The sequence below is a fragment of the Euprymna scolopes genome, chromosome 18 (genome assembly GCF_053919585.1).
Source record: "Euprymna scolopes isolate OS-2025 chromosome 18, ASM5391958v1, whole genome shotgun sequence".
Lineage (NCBI taxonomy): Eukaryota > Metazoa > Mollusca > Cephalopoda > Sepiida > Sepiolidae > Euprymna > Euprymna scolopes.
The window spans coordinates 15,871,222-15,888,121 of NC_136499.1; the positions used below are offsets into that span (position 1 = coordinate 15,871,222).

Here is a 16,900-nt window from a genome sequence, read left to right on the forward strand (position 1 = left end):
TTTTTTTGCATGGTGCAGAACTCAAATTTACAGATGTTAAGGCCTAAAACTGCACCATTCGTTCATTTTCACCAGGATTTGACATCTCCTGGATACTTTTGGGGCTCTAATGGAGGAGGTGGGGGGGGGCAATGCTGGACTTAGTCATTTTTTTATGCCTCGTTTACTGTGCACTCATGGGGGACCATGCATGCTTCACTTGTTTTTATAAAAAATGTTTTAATTTATGAAATTTAACTACTGTTCATTTAAGCACCACATTTTTAGATAAAATATCTCGTTCTGATCCCCCTCTCCCCCAAAAAAACGATTCCTTCAAATTTTAGCAGGAGGTTTAATGTTCTAAGTTTAATATTACATAATACTCTGTCATTTGATATTTTCCAATAATTTGTCCGTAAAATTTTTATTTATTACTTAAAAAAAAAAACTTCAAATTATTATATTGACCTATTACAGAATTCATTGATTACAGTGGAACCCCGGGATACAGTGACCCTAAGATACCGTTTTTTAAGGTTACAATGTATTTTATCTCTACCATGAGGTAAAATATCAGGTTGAGAAATTGGCATGATCTATCCTTCTCTCGAGGGTAGATGGTGCGGTCTATACTTCTCTCAAAGGTAGATGGGACTCTCTTAAGCCGTGGTAGGCACCCCGTCTAGTGATGGCGTCACAATAAAAAATATCCTGGATAGCCCTGGTGAAGCATCAAGTATTCAGCTACCAACAAGATTTGAATTACACTACAAACTCGTGTAGTGAGTTCAATCTCTGTTATGACTGCGCTGAATGGATGGATGGACAATGTGGAATACGTTTTTCCGGACTCTGGTTACAGTGTTTGCCCCATCTGACGGTATTATTTATAATGTTATTTGATTATATACATGTGTATTATATACTGTACTGTATTTTGTTACTAATTTTTAATGCCGTATCCTGAGGTTCTACTGTATATTAAAAAAACAAAGCCTGAAAAGTTTATTTGTTCAATTTTTAGAAGTGTATTTAATTTTGTTAAGCTAAATATACAAGGATCCTCTACCATTCGAAATTGCAAAAAGATTTATAAATAGTATTAAGGCACATACAAAATAAGGAAGGGAGGGACGTATGCTAAATTTACACAGAAATCATCACATTCTCTGCTAAAAATAAAACAAGTTATTTTGTCAGAAGTTTTTGTTTTTAACATAGTGTGTATGAGTGTGTGGAAAAATATCAGTAGGAACTGTAGGATAGTAGTTTGCGAAGATATTAGCAGCAGTAGCCGAAAAAAAGCACATATGCAAATTCGGAAGTGTGGACAGCACGTGGCTGGAGAAGATGAACATGTACAATTGTAGGCAAGAAATGGTTGGCTAATGCCAGTGTAAGGTCAGGGGAGGTACAAAAAAAAATGCACACCCGGTAAGATGGACGTGTGGCCCCTTTAGTGGTGGGGAGAGAGTTTTAAGCTGGTGTTGAGACTGGGATTTTGTTAGTTTCATTGCAGATGAACTGCACAGTTAGAAAAAACAAGAATCAGGCTTTGTTTGGAAAGTAACGGTAATAAATGCCTTTTGTTAAAACAGAAAAAAAAAAGCTGACCCGGATTTTTTTTTTTTTTGTTTGGTTGTTCCTGTGACGATACCCACATTACATTTATAAAATCTAAATCTTGTCTTTTGCTGCCTGCACACTGGGTTTACACAGAAGGAGGAAGTTTCTAGGGAATATACAACAATCTGAATTTATGGTTTGGATGAAGAAAAAAAATTAATTCCACTTTCTGTTTTCAAAATTCATAATTTTTAAACAACTGGATGTGTAACCGAATTTAACTTTTAATGTAAATGAGCAGTAACTTTATTTTTAGTTTGTTCTTGCAAAAAGCAGTTCTATGTACCTTTCTTTTTTTTTTGACAACATTCTAAATAAGGAGACTAAAAAATAAAATTAAGGAGGCCTCCAGAGAACTTTTGAAACCTTTGTTTTTGGATCTGCTCCTTGGATCTGTCCATCTTGAGGTTGGAAGCATTTGGAAATTTCCAGATCTATGATGCTTGGAAGCATGGAATTTTGTTTTATTTGATCCAAATGGAATCCATTAATAGTGTTGAAAGACTGGTTGAGCATTCTTGTGTTTGTAGGTGTAGAACAGTTGAGGTAGCAGGTTCAGTTCACACAGAAAAGTTGTGATAAAACATGGGAGAAAGTTATAAAAATGGACTTGCGAGAAAGAGGGTAAACAACAACCTGGCTGAAGATGAGTTACTTTGAAAGTCAATTCCTTAAAGCTGTCTAATATATGTGAACATGTAAAACAGATGATCCGATTTGGATGATAAATGTCCTTTTTTTTTTAATCTCGCTCTTACATTCTATTTTTCTATCTTTACAGCCACAATGAAAATGTGCATCCTGACGATCAGGACAAACTGACACACTTCTCAACGTTTGCACTGAATGCTGCAGATGGTAGCATCCGATGGCATTATCTACCTGGAGATTTCAAAGGCCAGAGGTCAGAAGCTAAGGTATGTATGCAAATATTTTAGTAAAATATGTATACTTTCATCTGATGCATAAAAACTTTTTAAAAATATTGATTATTCGGAGGAATTATATTATAATATGAATAAGGTAAAAAAAAAAGTATGTAAGAGAAAAAAAGGAAGGAAGAACAAATGTTGGGAGAGAGAAGGGAGAAACAAAAAAAAATGTTAAGCAAAGAGAGAGAGAGAGGAAAAGAAAATTAGTGGCAATTATTTTAAAATATATATTATATTTTTATTTACCGAATTGAGGAAAAAATATATATTGATAGGGTTGCATAGGTATGCAAGGACTCGCAGGTCTAATAGCTTAGACACCATTAATATTAGTATAGCCATATCATCTGAAATGTAATAATAATAGCCAAATCATCTGAAATGTAATCACAAATGAAGAGATGATAATCTAAAGACTATATTACGTGAAGACTACTTGATAAAAATCAATGAAATTTTGCTTCTTCTTCATTATACTAGTGAAATTTGAAATCTTGAACATTTAGTAAAACCATCATAGAATCTACTTGAAAATAGTTAACAAAAATTAAGTTTTGCTAAATTGGCCAAAGATTTTCAATTTTCAGAAAATATTTACCTCCCTTTTGTTTGGCAGGTCCTGGATATGACCTAAAACTATATCCGATGGTGAGGCTCCAGCTTGCGGGACTTGGGGAGTGTGAAGCCACCCTTTAATTGCCATTGCTCCCAGGTCCACTCGGACCCGGAGTGGTAGTACCTGTTAGGGTCCCAACTATGGGTTAAATAGAATCTGACTTAAAAAAAATATATACTCCATTAAAAATCGTTCCTCAAAATAACTAGATTCAGCATTAAATAACCTTAAAAAGGTTGATATGCCATAAAACAAAAACAACCAACCAATCCTTTTGTTTGGATTCAAACTGTCCGGTTTATATATATATATTTTTTTTTTTTTTTGCAAAACTCAATTTTTGCTAATTCTCTTGAAATCTATTTTCATTAAATAATTAATTTTCTACCTTATCGTTTTTCGTAATTTTTGGATATGTTCATTACTGAGACATGACATGTCATTAGATACCTTTTAGTTTTACTTGAAATTCAATATTTTTATTATCGAAATTTATGTATAGCCATTCTTTTGGAATTTTGTAGGTTTATTAATTTTGAAAAAACTAGATCTCCTGAATATTAATTCTCTCTCAATAGACATTCAAGTTCTCTCCAGTAGACATTAATGGCGTGCAGTGTGATTAGTGAATGTACTCATCCTGGAGGTAATTTTTTAAATATTATTTTTTGTTTTATGGAAATCGCTCCAGACAAGGCATAAAGCCACTTGATGTAAGGAACTAACAAGAACAAAAAAATGATTAGGAAGAAAGTTTCATAAGCCTGCGGTTCGTTGGAAGAAACTGCTGGAATAGGAAGCTGTATTGCAATGAGGTATTGAAACAGCAAAGAAGACTACTTGATCAATGTCAAACGAACTGGTAGTAAGGAAGCAGGGGATAGATTAAACATTGAAAGAACACCTGCTATAATAGTATTCATAGAAAACAACTGAGACTCCCAACATAACGTCTGTGTAGAGAAGAAGATCCGATTAAATTAGTCATTCCATTCAAAAGTGAAGGCATGAACACTAAAATAGCGAAAACACGTTTATAGGCAATTTTTAGAATTACATGCACAACTGAGGGCATCGTAAGTTTCCAATTGGATAAAAAATAAAAGACGATTTTTTTAACTCTTATTCACTCCAAACAAGGCATAGTGCCACTTGTAACATAATGGACTACTATTTGGGGCCATATCTGACACAATGTATGGACTTGAGCAGCAACACGTCTGTTCATATTACAGCTAGTTAATAATATTAAATGAAGATTCATATCAAGTTGAAATTTAAGTTTTATTTAAAAATGGTTTTGTGCTGATTTTATTTTTTATGGAAATCACTCCAGACACGGCATGGAGCTGCTTGATGTAAGAAACTAAAATAAAAAAATAGTACTTTCAGTCAAAAACTTGACAACAATAAGTTTGATGAAATAGATTCTGACCTAAAAAAAACAGCAATTTTTCCCCTCTTTGTCAGAAACATCACTCATGGAATATGAGAACTAAAGGACAAAATAAGGGAAGCGAGAAAGTAAATCCAAGAAATATTTTTTACTTTTTTTAAATATTAGTAAATGAGGAATCATTTAGAATTAAAATCTATTTAGTATTATGCATGTTAACTTAAAAAAATGCATGAAATGTGTCAATCTTATTTGAATAAGCAAGATCAAAATTGTATAGCAAGCAAATTTGCTCTGATTTTGCTTATTTTATTTATTTTTTTTTTTGTACAATTCTTTTAAAGATTTACCCCAAAATTTCTGAATTTCTATTAAAACATAATTTTAGATGAATCTTATTAAAAACGATCATTTTACTTTGATTCCAGTGTATATATATATATATATATATATATATATATATATATATATATATATACACACACAGAGTGACCAAAAAAAAGCAGGCCCCAACTATAATTAAGCCCTGTTTCTTAGTGTTTTGTCCGAAGGAAATGAAACTTTGGTCACAACTAGTTTATTATATTCAAAACATCACATCAAAGCATTAGGGTCTTTGGCCTTTTTTTCTCCATTCTACAGCATATGTTCTAGATATACTTTCTATGTTTTTTGTTTTTTTTGGGTCACCCTGTATAACACCAGTGAATTTCTTTTTTTCTTTTTCTTTTTTTAACTTCTAGACAGAACACCACTGGAAATTGGCCTTAAGAAAAGATGGAATGCATGTTGGAGAGTTACCTTGGCTGCACTATCATTCCAACATCATCAAACATTTAGTTAGTATTTTTATACCATTTTTTTCTGATTTGAACAATTGATGAATGAAAAAGTGATTATTCATGGAGTTTTTTCTTTATTATTACATTTCTTTTCTTGTACTCTCCAGCTTTTTATTTTTGGTGTTACCAGATCAGGCTGTTGAAGATATCAGCTTCCTGACTTAAATGCACCAAACCTTGATGTTATTGTCTTTTCCTTTCCCTTTGTAAAACTCAATCATGTTCTGCAAAGCCAAAACTAAAATCAACAAGTTTTCTCTACAACAACAACCAAACTAAACATAATAAATAAATATTTAAAGATATAAAGAACTTGAAGCATAAAAACTTTAGCCAAAATGATTGAACTTGAAAAGGGTTGATATGCCATAAACAAAACAACCAAACTAAACATTATAAATAAATATTTGAAAATATAAAAAGCTTTTTTTGAAAATTACTGGATTCGGCATTTAATAAACTGAAAAGGGTTGATATGCCATAAGATGAAACCACCAAACACCATCTCCTGTTGTACTTTCCAGCTTTTTTTTAAATAGTTGTTGTTTGGGCAATTTCAAACTGGACATTTTTTTTTCCTCCACTCATTTAGACTGCTCTCGTTTCATGTTCCATGTCTTTTATTTATCAGTTTTTTTTTTTTTATTTCCTTCAATAGGTATTGAACTCTGAACCTCTACATTCCTAGACATAATTCATTCCTAAAATATCTCTTGACCAATAGATTTATCTGTGTGGCCATATTGTCAAACATGACAATCTATATAATACTAAAACTCTGTCGTTCTTGGTTGTTTGCTTGTTTTCTTGCACACTATCCTCCTCCTCCTCCTACTATGCCTCTTTTTCTTGCTACTACTATTACTTCTCCTCTTTACAACTACTACTACGCCTCCTTTTCCTCCTCTTACTACTACTAGTACTACTACGCCTCCTCTTCATTATCCTACTATTACTACTACTGGTTGATATGTATTTTCCCTACTACTACTCTACTACTAATACTACTACTACTAATGAAGAAGGATTTTTTCAAAAATAAACAATTATAAACAGAATGACTCATAGAAATCTATCTATATTCTTTTTTTTCATTTTAATATACTTTCATAGAAATGTTTGTTATGTCACAAAAAAAACTATGTTCTTTACGTCACAAGTGTCCTGCTCATACATTAATTCCATAGCTAATATAACATACTGACCCCTTGGGGGATGTCTTGCAACTATTCTGTATTACAACTATACTGTCGCAATTTTCTCACAAATAAATCAACTTTGACCTGTTGACAACATATTTTTTTTTTACTGTGTACGTTTTCAGCGGCCTAATTTTTATTTTTGCTTTTTAAATTATCCAAATAAACAATTGTTAATACTTTCTGCATTTTTTTTTACATCGTTCATTTCCGTATTACGTTTAAGTTATTTTAACACAATTTTCTTACAAATAAATCTACTATTTTACAATGTATTGTTTTACTGTGTACGTTTTCAGTGACCCAATATTTTTAATTTTATTTTTTTTCACGTTTAAATTAAAAGGTATTTCAAAATTTGAATTTAACTTTAAGTATTATGGTATCTGTTCAGTGCACATTTACCTATAAGTATGGCAAACCACTTATAATTATATATTCTTTTTTCATTTTAATATACTTTCATAGAAATGTTTCTGTTACGTCACAAAAAACTATTTTCTTTGCGTCAAAAGTGTCACGCTCATACATTAATTCCATATTTAATATATACTGACCCAATAGGTCATGGGTAGTCTAGTCTAGAATAATTTTTAAATTATTTAAAAAAAACTACTATCTCGTGTGATAGTCCAAACTTAAAGATAAGCATTAATGAGATGAATGTTTAGTTAAATATTTTTAATAGATTTTCTCTGTTTATTTTTGTATATCAGCCTCATCGATGGAGTGGTTTACGCGATACAAAGTTCCGTGCTGCACGTATAGAGAAACAATTAGATGACAAAACTAGAAAGTCAGGAGACCCGAGGCCACATCCAATGCGAAGTGCACTTGAATCTGAACACCTCACTGGTTATGCCCATGGAGGACAGCGGCCTCATAACCCACATGACCACATCCCAGATCCGAATGCAATTGTTACCCACAGTCAGTTTGGCATTGAGATCCTTAACTTGATATCTGGCCGACCTATCACTAAGTTCATCTTGCCAATAGAAAGTGCCACCTATGTGGACTTTGAAAGGGATGTCAGTATTGAGGTGGTTGGATCAGGAGGTGCTGGAGGCCGCAATCCTTGCTATGTCGATGTCCACAGGATCTACCCGGAGAAAGAGAGCCTTAATCAAATTGCTGTGTGCGTCACCAAAAGACTGTTTTGGTCACGATCATGGAGCTACGAGGAAGATGCAAACCGATTTCTGGCACCACTTGTTGTCAAGAGGTTTGTTTTTTTGTTTTTTGTTTTTTTTGCTTTTTTACTTTTTCAGATGCTTGAATGATTTTCTTCATTTCTTAAAATGACTTTTTTTCGTTTGATAAATTGTGTTCATAAAAATGTTGGCTGCTTCTTTACAACCCTACAAAACTTTTATTACTTTTTAAGTAGAATACGTTTGTACTTGAGTGCACAGTATAAAATCTTTTTTTATTTTTTTTAATTGGAAGTCACCACTTATCAAGGCCCAAAGACCACTTGAGGATAGGGGTTACTGAATGTAAGGTGATAGTGTAGTAATCGTTAATGGTGAAAATTGGGTAGAATTTGATTATTTATGGGGACGGCTCAACAAGAATTTGTTTACATTGGATTTGAAGGCTACTATTTTAAAATCTAACTATTCAGTTTCTCTACTTTCTTTTTGTCAATTAATGAGTTGATATACAGATTTTGACATATCCCCTCTTTTTAAGTGTTTGACACGTTTTTGATGTGTGTGTATGTTTTTTTGTTTGTTTTTTTTACCGTTTCCATATATTTTTTCCTAATCCTGTTTATGTTGTGTGTGTTTTTTTTCCATTTTGTTTACCCTAAATTCATTCCACTTCTTTGTGGATCACCAAAATGAATATATCATATTGCGGATCCGTATGACAGGAAGTGGAGGGGTGTAAATTGTGTGTATATAAAATATTCTGCAGTGTCTTTACATGTACGCTTAACAATACATTTGTTGTGTATAGCTTCCTGTTTGTTTTTGTTTTTTTACATATACAATAAACAGCATAGTTTTTTGTTATCGCATCATCTTTTCTTTCTTAACAACGCCGGACAGTTGGTGATTTCATAATCTTTTATTCTTCATTCCTTCAATTATTCTGTCGAGGTTGCAATTATTAAAGAGTCCTTTGAACTTCTAATTTTAATAAAATTCAGATATTGTTGAACACTAGAGTATAAATACCATACAAATGCTCAAAATGCAAAAGATTTGTGATCAGTAAACCCCCCCCACCACCACCACCACCTCATAATTGAACCAAAAGATAAAATTTATCAAATTCTTCAATACAAATAAGATAAATTTTAATTTATATTAAAGACATAAAAAAATCTTTTTAATTTATTTCTCATAAAAAGCATAGTCAGTCATTTTTAGTACTCCTTTTTAATTTTCATCAATTTTTTTAATTTATAATTTTTGAAATACATTTTTAACATAATATATAACCCATAACATAATATATAATATAATCCATAACATAATATATAATATAATCCATAACATAATATATAATATAATCCATAACATAATATATAATATAATATAATCCATAATATAATCCATAACATAATATAATATAATCCATAACATAATATATAATATAATCCATAACATAATATATAATATAATCCATAACATAATATATAATATAATCCATAACATAATATATAATATAATCCATAACATAATATATAATATAATATAATCCAAAAATGCACACTAATGCATTTATAACATAAAAAAAAACACAGAATTACTCTTTGTTATATAAATATGCATAGATAGCATATTGTTTTCGTTCAGTGTAAAAAGAAAGAAAAACGGAGAATGTGTACATAAATTAACAAAGATAAATATCACTTTTTTGAGGAGGAGGAGAAGTGGTGCATACAGGTCTATATAACACGACTGTATATAATGCCTCATTTGTGTCCCGCTGTGTGTTTTACATACAACAGCATACCTTTTTGTTATCATATGTTATTTCTTCTTGACAACGCCGGACAAAGCTGGTAATTTCATAATCTTTTATTCTTCCTTCCTTCAACTATTCTGTCGGGGTTACAATTTTTCCGTTGTCTAACTCTTTACGCCCCACAACTTGTATTGAGTAGATTACTTCATTCCAACTCAACTCTTCTCTTCCAACTAAACTCCCCATCTATATCTAAAACCCTTTCCAATTGATCACGTCATCATCTGATGATTTTCACACAATCCATTTTGTTATTATTCCCACATTTCAAACGGGATTCTTGATTCCAAATTCCTCTTCCAATTAAAAACATAATTGTCAAAATAAAATATCTATCAAGTTAACATTCCTAAGTTGTTGTTCATAAATATTTAATTCTAAAATCCATATTTTAGGTAACATTCTATTTAGACTTACGAAACACATTTATAATAATAATGGTGTTCAGCAAGTTTTATTGATACATACTTCTTGGAGTTTATTGTTGAGTACTTGTTCCAGCTTGGTCAAAATGACATGCAAATGTTCTTGGAGAATCAATTTAGGGCACTCGTATTTTAGGTGACATTCCCTTTTAGACTTACAAAACACATTCATAATAATAATCAACTACTTTATTTTCTGGCGTTGCCCAGAACCAACAACATAACATAGAGACCTTAGCGTTCAGAGAGTCAATGATATCACATAAACACCCAGAGTACAACTGATATTTGCAGAATGTTTCGGAGTTTGTGTGTTTTATTTTATTTTTATACTTGTGAACCACTGTGCGCCGCTCCCTCAGCAGCCACCAATGTGTGATGCGGCCAGAATAAAAGAAAAAAAGAGAATAAAATCATGAAAACCGTGTTGGGGTCGTATTTGTTGAGTTGGGGAGCATAAGAAGACAATTTTAATTTAGCTTCTTGGACTTAAAGCTTAAATATTTATTTTTTCCCTAATTAACCAGAGTATTTACCTTTACTCATATTGCATTTTATTTTTATCACTTGTAAACATTTGTTTCCTTTCTTTTAAAAAAAACTCCAGTGTTGCTAAAAAAACAGGAGTTCTTCAACACTTGATGGGGCATCGTCTTCCTACGGGCAAGATTACGTATGACATCATTTCTGTCTCAAGTTCTGGAAGGGTCACCTCTCATTCATCAGAAGGAGTTTATCAATGGCAGGTAAGAGCAGGTGCAATGCTGATAAGTGAAGTGATGATGTTATGGAAAATTGTTTTTAAATCACCTGCATATTTATTATTACTAGGAAAATTTGTAGCAATTTCATGGTGAATTTAAGATAAAAACATTTGATCAATTATAATTCATTAACTTGTGTTCAAGATTAATATGTCTTGCTGTAGTGAATAAAAAATGCCATTGTACATAGGGTGATAGAAATAAGCATTGTTTATGAAATGCTAGTTGCACAGGTGTTTGGAGGTGGATGTTGAGCAAAATAAAAAAGTGGTAGTAGGAAGGCAGGCTCAAACCCATACCGCGAAGGAGGAAAAGAACGGGGGAAAAAAACATGACATCTTTGCTGTTACGACCATCGCCAAACTGGAAGTGATGTAAGTTTAAATTAAGGCTAGACAATCGAAAAGAGGGGATGGCTTTCCAAATATCGCCAAAAAAAGCGACCCATCCCTGTAGAAAGTGCCCAGTTGAAGGGGAAGAAATTAATGTTTTTAGCCAATTTTTTGATATTTGTCGTCTAAAAGTTTGAGCTTCAAAATGATACTGATCTTGTGAAAATTCGTCGCCTCTGTTAAAAGTTTTAGGCAGATATGCAAGTATACATACATACATTTATATATTGGTAGCCTAAATTTTCTACCCAAACCGATTAAAACGCTTGCCCTTTCTCTGAATACCCTTTATGTAAAATTTCAAATGTTTAGACCAGAAATTTTCTGAGTAATTTGCTAGAGACCACAGCAGTCAATTTTTTTTTTTAAACTTTGACCCCTATTATGACCCCTTAACATTTAATGTTTTGGGCTCAAATCAAGTTATTAAGTTAGATCGATGTGCAAGGAACCTATATCTAAAATTTCAAGTGTTTAAACCCAAAATTGGTAGAGGAGTTTGGTAGAGTTTTCAAAGGTCAATCGTTGAACTTTGACCCCTTAACAGCCAAATTTCTGGCTGAAAACGGATTTCAAAGATTTTCCCAAATCTCAGTACCCTGTATATCAAATTTCGAGTCTGTAGACGGAAAAGAGATATTGTACATAGACAGACAGACACACAGATAGACACTTTCACTTTTATAGATATACTAGCATGAGTGCCTGGCGTTGCCCGGGTGTTTAAAGGTGTATGTTGAGCAAAAAAAAAAAGTGGTAGTAGGAAGGCAGGCTCGGACCTGTACTGCAAAGGAGGAAAAGAACGGGAAAAAAACCTGACGTCTTTGTTTTTACGACCACTGCCAAACCGGAAGTGACGTAGGTTTTAATTAAGGCTAGACAATCGAAAAGACTTTTGAAAATATCGGTGAAAAAAGCGACCGCTCCCTACCCCTGTAGAAAAGTGCCCCTGTAGAAAGTAAAGATATTAATGTTTTTAGCCAATTTTTTTATATTTGTTGTCTGAAATGTCGAGCTTCAAAACAATGCTGATCTTGTGAAAATCCGTCGCCTCTGTCGAAAGTTTTAGGCAGACATGCAAACATACATACATACATACATACATACATATATTGATAACTCAAATTTTCGACCCAAACCGATTAAAAAGCTTGCCCTATCTTTGAATACCCTTTGTCTGAGTAATTTGGTAGAGACCGAAGCGGTCAAATTTTTTTTTAACTTTGACTCCTATTATGACCCTTTAACATTTATTGTTTTGGGCTCAAATCAAGTTATTAAGTTAGGTCCATGTCCAAGGAACCTATATCTAAAAGTTCAAATGTTTAGACCCAAAATTGGCGGAGGAGTTTGGTAGAGTTCTTGAAGGTCAAATCGTTGAACTTTGACCCCTTAACAGCCAAATTTCTGACCGAAAACAGATTACAAAGATTTTTCCAAATCTCAATACCCTGTATATCAAATTTCGAGTCTGTAGACTGAAAATTCATATTGCATTGGAAAATGTTACACACACACACACACACGTTCACTTTTATATATATAATAGATAAATTTACTATTATTGCGTTGGTATAAAATTTCCTTCTTTTTGGCTTAGCTATGAGAACTAGTTAATGCATGATCCCTCCATTTGCAGGGTCTTAACCTGCAACATAGGTTTGTGATGGTCGTTTATCTTGGTATATAATTTGCTTTAATTTGTTATAAACGGTTTGTAATTTATTCTGTGATTGTGTTTAGATTTGCGTTAAGTCATTGTTTGATTGGTGGATATTGTATAACATCATGGCCCTCATAAGCCTGTATAGAACATAGTGCACTATGTCACCTATGTGATACTATGAACGTAGACTCCGACAAAGGGAGGAAATGATTCGTTAGAGCAAAACTATAGAACGAGATACAAATAAAAAGACGATGGGTAGCAGCTGAGATCTCTTTGAACTCTCAAGACGAGATGCTTCATGGTCTGTTGTCAGTTTCCAAATAATTGGCTGACAGGGTGGAATTTGTTTGTAAAAACAAAGGACTGAAGTGGATGTTTGATTATAAATTAATAAATTTAGGAGTTTTGCGGACGATTTTCGATTTGTGACAGTTGATAAGTAGTAAGATGGGACATCTAGAAACAAAATAGGCTTAAGGCTCTTAAAATACATACTGGAATTGTCCGCAAATACCCAAAATGTAGTGGATAAAGTACTTGGTAAAATTCAGTTGTAAGTTACACTCTTCTGGAGGTTGAAGGTTCAATCCTCAATCTGAACGACACTCAAAATCCAATTGCAAATTACTTATCCAATTATGGCTGATGAAACTAGAAGATGCTACCCTTGTGGATTAAATATAGGGTTGTGTTTGAAATTCCATGCAGATTCCAGAGTTCAACAAAAGGTTCCTAAATTCGACACAATACACCCAAAGAAGGTTGGAGGTTATATTGACTGAAAAGTTGTGAAAATAATACTCAAGATAAGCTAAGTAGTCTGAAGAATCCAAATAATATGAAGGGACTCATTAGTAGGGCTATGACAACAGCATATTCTTTTTATTGTTTTGACTCTCGAGTATATATCTTACACAGACACAATTAATCAACCGAGAGCCACATCACTCTATATAAAAGCATATAAGATATAAACGGATACACACTCGAGAGTCAAAATAATGAAAAGAATATGCTGTTGTCCTAGACCTACTCATTAGTATAAAAAAATGCATTTGACAGAATTTGCTTTTAGTATGTAATGAAGAAGACTGGCTATAACAGTGTTTAGTGTAAAATGAAAGCAGCTAATGATGAGGTGTCATCATCATAATAAGTTTAACATTTGTTTTACATGCTGACTTTTAGAAATTGACTTCCAAACTTTTCTTTAAAAACATATGACCTTAAACTATATCCGATGGTGAGGCCCCAGCTTGCGAGCTTTGGAGAGTGTGGAGCCATCCCTTAACTGCTATTGCTCCCAGGTTCACCATTCGCCCATGTATGGAGTATTGCTGCCACATCTGGGCTGGTGCATCTGCTACTAGTCTATCGCTCCTTGACAAGGTTCAAAAGAGAGTCTCAAACCTGATAGGCCCTGAACTGGCATCTAAGCTTCAGCCTCTGTCCCATCGACGAAATGTTGCATCCCTCTGCCTTTTCTACAAGTATTTTAGTGGCGAATGCTCTGACGAACTGCAATCACTTGTGCCCCCACGACGTGAGCACCCTCGACAAACCCGACAGGCTGCTAAATCCCACCCCCACACTGTAGAGATCCCTAGATGTAAAAGATCTTTTTACTCCAATAGTTTCTTCCCCAGAACCGCTAGACTCTGGAATTCCATTCCAGGTCCCTGCTTCCCCAACAGTACTGACGTGCAGAAGTTCAAGTGTAACGTGAACCGACACCTTGCTGCCCAAATCCCTACATAGTACCCCAGTAGTTTTGCCCCTGATAGTAGCCTCCTACACCAAAGTGGCAATTTGCCTTCTTTGGGGTGAAAATGTAATAATAAAAAAAAAAATTTCTTGTCATCTTAGTTTTTATTATCTCCACTTTCCAAGGTCCTGGATATGACCTTAAACTATATCCGATGGTGAGGCCCCAGCTTGCGAGCTTTGGGGAGTGTGAAGCCATCCCTTAACTGCTATTGCTCTCAGGTTTACTCTTACTCGGAGTGGTAGTACCTGTTAGGGTATATAGAAACAGACTTGAAAAAAAAAAACAAATATATTCTATTAAAAAAATTTTCTTCAAAATCACTGGATTCGGCATTAAATAACCTGAAAATGGTTGATATGCCGTAAAACAAAAACAGCCAACCAACAAGTTATTATTTTTATTTTTATTTTATTTTTTTTTACACATCTCAAAAGTAAAATTATACAAGTAATCGTCAAGTTTTGTTCCATTTATTTATTTTTCTTCAATTACAGACTCAGACTACAGCATCATGGGCTGAGGAAGGTATGAGAGCCTTGAAAGATAAATTAAGTGATCCAGACAGATGGCAAATTTATATGAAATCATTTCTACCAAATTATCAAGCTTTGTCACTTCAGGTTTTTGGACCAAAGGTATGATATTTGTAATTGATGAAACTTTCATACCAATTTTTATTTAAATATTTGATCGAATGTTTCATTGACTGTTTATTTGACTGATTTATTGAATGTTTATTTGACCTTTTGAATGTTGCATTGAATGTTTGATTGTTTATTTATTTGGATGTGTCAGTGTTTTATTGACTGCTTATTTGATCGTTTGACTGTTTATTTGAATGCTTGATTGAATGTTTATTTGAATGTTTAAATGTTTATTTTAGCAATTTATTCTTATACATATTTTCAAATGATAATCAATTTAAAGGTTAAGATGGATAATATTAGTGAATTGTACTATTCTTTTAAATTCTAACCATTTATCAATAACAAGGTGATCTGATTGTTTTCTATTTACTGAAACATAAGCCAATAAGTTTTGATGGGTTCACACTATAGTTAAGGAACGGTCGATCATTTTTTTTTTAATGGCTTCCAACTTTGATAAAGATAAACAAAATTTTGGAATTTTCCAATGTTTAATAATGGTAGTTAAATAAAAAAATTTTTGATTTTGAATACATATTAGTTTTTTTTAAATATAAATGAATTTAATTAAATTACAGGCATCCAAAAGTTAAGGAAACGCGGAAAATTTATACAAACTTTAGCAATTTTAATGACAACTTAACAAAATGTCAACTCTGAATATTCGAAAAAGGCTATCTATACAAGAAAAGCAGCTTATTTGTGACCATTATGATGAAAACAAAAGTCCATAGGGGTGATTGCTAAAATATTGAAAGGTCTAAAAGTGTTGTTTTTTGGGTTATAGACAATAGAAAAAATGGTTTACCATTGACTGAAAAGAAAAAATCGGGCCGACTCTGAATAACAACTAAGAGGGAAGATAGAAAAATCACTCGATCATCTCGTTCTGATCACTGGATTCTGGACAACTGCGGCTTAGATATCCCGGGATTTTACATCTGAAACTGGACAAAAATTTCTCAACAAACGATCTCACAAAGATTAAACGAAGTTGGATTATTTTCAAGAAGTCCATGCTCAAAGCCTTTATTCTATTAAAAATAAAAAGGCCAGATTGTTATTTACTGAAAAACATTTGTTTTGGGAAGAAAAAAAAATGGAAAAAGGTTAATTTTAGTGATGAATTTAAATTCAATCTTTTCAGATTAGACAAAAGACCACATGTCAGAAGAAAAAAATGGAGAAAGACTGTCCCCTAAGTGAGTCAAAAGTGCAGTAAAATTTGGAGGGGGCAATATAAGGATATGGAGCATGATATCTTCAAAAGGAACTAGCCCCCTTGTGAGGATTCATGGAAAAGTTAATGCCTGAATGTACAGAAAAATGAATTAGAGAACATGTGATTCCTAATTTTTCTGATTCTGATATCTTTATGCAAGACAACGCACCATGCCATAAAGCAAAAATAGTTTTAGAAGAGCTAAATAGTTCCAATATTTGCATTATGGATTGGCCAGCTCAGAGCCCCAACCTGAATCCAATTGAAAATGTTTGGAAAATTATTGGTGATAAGATCACAGAAAAAAACAAAAAAATCTTGATGATTTATGGGAATGTATAAAAAAATCCTGGAATAATATCTCACCTATAACATGTGAACGATTAGTTCTGTCTTGCAACAAAAGATGCTATAGTGTGATTGAAAACAAAGGGCTTT

General features: G+C 32.9%; 1 protein-coding gene across 1 annotated transcript in view; it reads left to right on the top strand.

Annotated features, from left to right (window-relative positions):
- Positions 1–16,900, top strand: part of LOC145297503 (uncharacterized) — an 87,270-nt gene that overhangs the window by 31,875 nt on the left and 38,495 nt on the right. The window contains exons 4-8 of the mRNA XM_080143399.1: positions 2,390–2,525; positions 5,296–5,391; positions 7,310–7,818; positions 10,608–10,746; positions 15,088–15,228. Of these exons, the coding sequence (XP_079999525.1) occupies positions 2,390–2,525; positions 5,296–5,391; positions 7,310–7,818; positions 10,608–10,746; positions 15,088–15,228 (1,021 nt within the window). The remainder of the gene's footprint in view (positions 1–2,389; positions 2,526–5,295; positions 5,392–7,309; positions 7,819–10,607; positions 10,747–15,087; positions 15,229–16,900) is intronic.